Source organism: Lates calcarifer, unplaced genomic scaffold (genome assembly GCF_001640805.2).
Source record: "Lates calcarifer isolate ASB-BC8 unplaced genomic scaffold, TLL_Latcal_v3 _unitig_863_quiver_1496, whole genome shotgun sequence".
In the NCBI taxonomy this organism is placed as follows: domain Eukaryota; kingdom Metazoa; phylum Chordata; class Actinopteri; family Centropomidae; genus Lates; species Lates calcarifer.
In genome coordinates, this window is record NW_026118052.1 from 22,150 (window position 1) to 28,149 (window position 6,000).

At 36.4% G+C, this 6,000-nt stretch overlaps 1 protein-coding gene across 1 annotated transcript; it reads left to right on the forward strand.

Annotated features, from left to right (window-relative positions):
• Positions 1 to 3,291: 3,291 nt before the first annotated feature.
• On the forward strand, positions 3,292 to 5,998 carry LOC108880166 (cornifelin homolog B-like). The gene is made up of 4 exons (XM_018671581.2): positions 3,292 to 3,421; positions 3,875 to 3,988; positions 4,451 to 4,608; positions 5,385 to 5,998. The coding sequence occupies exons 1-4, from the start codon at positions 3,391 to 3,393 to the stop codon at positions 5,505 to 5,507; spliced, it is 426 nt and encodes a 141-aa protein (XP_018527097.1). The 5' UTR covers positions 3,292 to 3,390; the 3' UTR covers positions 5,508 to 5,998.
• Positions 5,999 to 6,000: the final 2 nt, after the last annotated feature.

Consider the following 6,000-nt stretch of genomic DNA (forward strand, 5'->3'; position numbering starts at 1 on the left):
CTAATCTGTTTTTCTCTGCACTCACTGGGCTCACTGGTGAACTTTGTCACCTCTGCTGAGAACCCTTTTTCTGAGACCAAACGTCTGCATTATATTGACAGGAGTCTGGACTGTAACCTCAGTCTGCAGGGCTGCTGCTCTGCTGTCTGTTTGCTCTGATCAGACTTTTACTCTCTGGTCATCACTTCCTGAGTTCAGCAGGTTTATCTGATGAGGAGAAATCATCAGGACTATTGGACTAAATAAACTCATCTTACCACGTTGTACAAGTCATGTAGTAAAAACAAAAACACTTGATGACCCAAAAGTAATAAAACTTCACCCAGATTGAAAATGTATTGATTGATTGAATTTATTTGGTGATTAAAAAACACATAACACAGCACTGCAGTCATTACATACATCAAGAAATCACTGAGGATAAAAAAAAAACAAAACAATAAAGCATGAAGGCTTATTTCCATTGTGGTCCTCTAAAATAAAACTTAACACTCCACATGATAAAAAACAAAACAAACAACAAAAACAATAGTCCTAGACAATGCAATTAACACAAATGACAATTAAATAGGTGGGTGCTCAATTTTCTTGGTCACAAACCTTAAGATTATAAATTGAGTACACTACATTGGTAACATTTCTTTAAGGCCATTTTAATGAGTTCTGTGAAACACTCAGTGGGCAGATTATTCCACCGTACTGCTGCTTATTGAATCGAAAAGGTTTGAAATTTGTTGAGCTTCCTCTTGTAAAGTCTCTTACCAATGAGAAACAGTTACCCAGATATTCTGGAGCCATATTTCGAACTATTCTGTAAGTGAGTATATATTTCTTTTTTCAACCGTCAACCAGTTATGGTCATTGTTGGACATATCACATGATTATTTGTTGTGGTATGCCTTTAAAAAATGCATCATCCCAAAATACAAGTCATGAATTTTCTGTTTTCCATCTACTGCTTTGTGTCATTTCTGTTGGCATATTTGTGGCTGTTGCACATGAGTAAATAAGCTCAAAGGTGTAAGTCAAGCACACGAGACTGTAACCCCCCCTGCTCTCAACTATTCCAAATATTTAAGGATTTCATCATGTCATGTGATCATCAGCTTCTAAAAGCTGCTGTTCACATGTTTGCCATTTGTGCCAATTCATAGTGGTTCCTACTGATCTGGGTCAGAGGTAATGGGAAAGCTGTAGCCACTGGTAGTCAAAGCTCTTGAAAAGACCAAATCCATTGCCTGCTGTTGGAAATGCTCACTAGGATGCCAAATCTGTATTCATCCACTGCTGAAAAGTCCCCAACAAACTCACATTTTATTTGTGTTTGAGTAAGGACCAGTTCAGCCAGTTCAAACTAACACGTGCATGAAAAATCTCAATGTGATCTCTGACAAGGATTTAAATCTCAGTTCCCACACTGAGGCTGTAACAAAATCTTCCATGGAATTTTAAAAACATATCTAAAATGAGAAACTTTATGTCCATGCCTTTATCTTGTCTAAACTGGACTACAGCGATGCACTTCTCACCGGCCTCCCCATTAGACAACTCATTAGCAACTCATTCAAAATGCTAGATAGCACTGGCTCCTACTTAAATAAAATATAGATTTCAAGGCCTACCCTTATTGTTTATAAGTCTCTCAATGATCTGGGCCTGAAATATATCACAGATATGTTTGCTTAATACAAAAGTAGGTCTCTCAGATCTGCAGAGACTGGTCAGCTACTGGTGCCCAAGGTTCAAACCAAATGTTTCAAAATGACTTTTTTGCCTTGGATGGGTGTAAACACACAAACATAAACTCTGGCAAAGTCAGGAAAAAAATAAGAAGGGAGGAGGAAACTACTGAGGATATTTTTTCCAATTAGGACACTAGCAGAGTGAAAGTAAGAACTATCCGGTCACAGAGAGCATGAATTGACAGCTGGTGGCTGCTCAGCTGGTGTAACACTGAGTCATGGATGCTTGAAGGACATGAAGCACTAACTGATGATCAAGTTTTTCCAGGGTAGATCCAATGTAAAGCAAGAAATCTGTGGCATTCACTGTTTGTTCAGAGTCCAGGGTTGGGCAGCTCAGTGTCTGTGGCCATAAGCAATGATGTCAAATCAAATCACTGTACCCTTTAAAAAGTATTGAGGCAACAATTCTACATCTCTACAAGCTCTAAAAAGGTTGGTAAAAGAAAGGGCAAATGGACTCACTACCAACAAATTCTTTACCATTTGTCTGCTGTTGGATTTTATTTAAAACTTTGCTCCATGCTCTAGGCGCTTTCTAAGCTTTGTTCACAGAACACTTACAGCCTTTACTGTGGTTTGTGGCTTGCAATTATTGTTGAGCTTCATTAAAAGGATTCTTGACTGTAATTGTTAAAGTATGGGAGAGGTTTATTTATTCCCGCCCTTATTTTCTAAAGGAGGACAAACAGGTGACCTCTTTGTCCCAGAACCATCTGTTACATCACTTCCATCAGTTCAATCACTTTGTGAACCAGTGTGACCTAAACGTCACAGGTTTAATCCCTGTAATTATTACTCACTGTACACTGTAACAGAGAGATGTAGCTGCTATTTTTACAGTGCAATTCAGATCATCCCAAACCAAATGTTTCACTAAGAAAGAATGAGTTTAAGAGACATGAAAAATTACAGAATGATATGAATAAGAAACCTCTTCGAGTAAATACTTTAGCCAAGTAGTTTTAGTTGTCTAAACTCAACCCTAGCCATAGCGCTGGCAAATCGGGTACAGCCCGACTCTAAATTTTACAATGTTCCAATGGTCCTATGTTCCTGGGGATTAAGTTCCCCAGCTCTGTTAAGCAAATTATGGGAACATGAAAAAAATTGTTCCCCCACTTAATATGAAATGGGCTATTGTGGGAACACAATAACAACTCAAAGGAATTTTCTTAACTTATCCAATAGGTTAGAGTGTGGGTTGTTGTAGCTGCCTTGAAGCCTTGTTCCAATAAAAAAGGATCATATTTATGAATTACGCTAACCTGAAATGGGTCAAATTTGAACGTATTAGGAGGGTTAATGTGTGTTAACAGAACACTGAATTGGGAACATAGATATGCTCCATTAATACTAGGTGCAAGACTCATGAATCAAATTTCAGTATACGGACAAAACACAAAACTTTGTGTTTTAAGAAAACAGAGTCACATAATGTTTGTTCATCATGATGATGGTCATGTCATGGCCCCACCTTCATTTTGATCTTGTCACTGGTTACAATAAATAATGGCTGAATAAGGTTAAAGGAGTGCAGGGATGGACCAGTTTGTCCGGTTTGCTCCCTCAGGTGTTCTGTTGTCTCAGTGTATTTCTGAACTGACTGAAATGACAGTTTCTCAGTGCAGACATCAGGTGTGACTGGATGAACGACTCAGAGATCTCTAAACACACAGGTGAGACTATTGTAATCTTTAAGATCAGAGCTTGATTACAGTACTGGTCTATATATTGCACATATTTTATTATCTCTTAATTTCATTTGTGTCATCTAGATGATTTTTCCACATTATGCTATTTGTTTGTTTGTTGTTTTTTAAATATTTATTTTCATCCCCAAAGGTCAGTTTGATATGTACAGTTAAATTACTAAGATTGAGTCAAAGGGGTATTTCTAATACAGATATTTTGCCATTTATACATTCATACATTCAAGAGTAAGTAAAGCACTCCATTAATGCTCCAAAATGTTTTAGCTTTTTTTTAAATCACGCTAAAAACAACAAAGATAAGTCTCAACACTGTGGTTTCAGTTTACCATTTCTTATGCTGATGCATTTCAGCAAACAAGTCTTCATCAGCAATTATATTTTATACTACTCAACTTTACATTTCGGTTTCTGCTTTAGACGCCATCATGTCTTCCACAATGATCATTAGTCAGCCTCAGCCTGTGATGGTGTCCCAGACGTCCAACGAGTGGGGATCTGGGATATGTGACTGCTTTCAAGATGTGCCTGAGTGTAAGTGTCTGCACCTCTGTGGCTTATTCCTATTAACACCAGTGCAGCAGCTGGGTGATAAAATTATGTGTTTTTTATCTGATCATTCAAACGTTTATCTAGTTCAACTCTACTTTGATCAACTCAGTTTTTCTCTAGAATGTATTGAATACACTCATTTTGTTATTATCACCTACAGTACAAAATTATTTAGCTGTTTTCTCACAATAAAACACCTTAATAGTCTAAATTATACCAACAAATCAGACGAAAGAGAGATAGTAAGAGATCACAGCACAAATACTTCTTGAATGATGGCATTAAGGAAATACATTTGACCAAAACAAAAGGTGATTCATTTACTTCCTCATATCTTCATTTGTATCTGAAAACGTTGTGTTGATGTTTTTTTTGAATGTTTGTGGGTTTATCTTTTCCCATTATCAGTGTTTTAATCTGAGTATTCTCCTTTTCCTGGTTAAGGCTGTTTTGCTTACTGGTGCTGTCCCTGCTTCGCCTGTAAAATCTCCAGGGACTATGGTGAACCTCTCTGTCTCCCCCTGCTGGAGATTTTCGGAGGTATCATCCCACCCATCACCATGTCCATGAGAGTCTCCATGCGACATCGTTACGGCATCAAAGTAAGGACAAAAATTTTGTTGGTTGTTTTTTTGACAGTGAAGACAACCCAATATTATCAAAATCTCTGTAAATATTAACAATGTATATAGTGTCCATTTTGAAGGGGTACATTTCTTTATTTCTTTATATTTTGAAGATTGGGTTATATCACTATTTTCTTTTATTTTTATCATTATATTATCTTATTTCTCTTTATTTATCTGCACTTGTGAAATGGAGCAGTGCAATGCAACAATTTCCCGCAAGGTACTAATAAAGGATTCTGATTCTGATTCTGAAGCCACAATGACATTCAGACATCATTTGACCATAGTTTTTTCTTTGCTTTTGCTTTTCTCTGCTTTTGTTTAAGAATTGAACCATTTTCAGTTTGTTTTATTTAACTATGTCAGAGGTGTTTGTATTGTTTTCAGTTTTTACCAGATCATTTTTCAGTTATTGAAACCACAGAAAATTAAAGTAAGAATTAAAAAAAAAAAGATTAAAGTAGAAATCTATCTAAATCTCGCCTAAATTTTAAACTTAAATTTTAAAGTTAAAAATTGTAAAGATGTCTCAAGCAGTAAAACAACAGCAACACAGCTGACAATGACAACCTTTCTTATGAGCTTAGAAGACTTGTTGCAGTGTAAAGCTTGGAATAATTGTTATTTTTCAGATAATCTTTATATGCTCTAAGGCCAACGGGGCCTTACTGTAATTAAAACATCTTTGAAAAAAGAAAGGAATTGACTGTGCATCTGCTGGCCAACATCATGTATTCTTTTGTCTGTAGGGCAACCTGTGCACTGACTGCGTATATTCAACCTTCTGCACCTCCTGCACCTGGTGCCAGATGTCCAGGGAGATGAAGAAAAGAAACATCCAGGTCGTTCTGGTCAGCGCCAAAAACTCATGACCTCTTTCTCATCATTGCCCAGAGTGGAGTTAAGGGGGTGTTTTTACTGGCCTTTTTACACTGTAGACTGAAGCCCTTTGAAAAGCACTAGTGATACGAAGCCTGAAGGGCTGACTGAAAAACACTAATCATATATTTCTGCCTGCAATACTTAGCTAAAAATTATTAATAAGAATTATTAAAGCTCTTGCTGCAAAAATAATGAAAACAAGTTGGTTATAATTCTTTGAACGTCTGTTGTATGTATTTGTACTTTGTTTAAAAGATATGTTCATGTTTTTCTAAGTCAATCTCAACACAGTACTCATTGACACACCCCACTGTTCTTGTTAATGTTATGTCTTACTCGTATCCAGTGGTATCTGTTGCAAAAACTCAGCTCTCACAAACAAGAAAAAAAGTTAATATATTGAGAATATATTACTTAAGGAAATTATCTGCCAACAAAACAGGAAAATTTCACTTTTTCTAAAAAAAAAAAAAAAAAAAAACA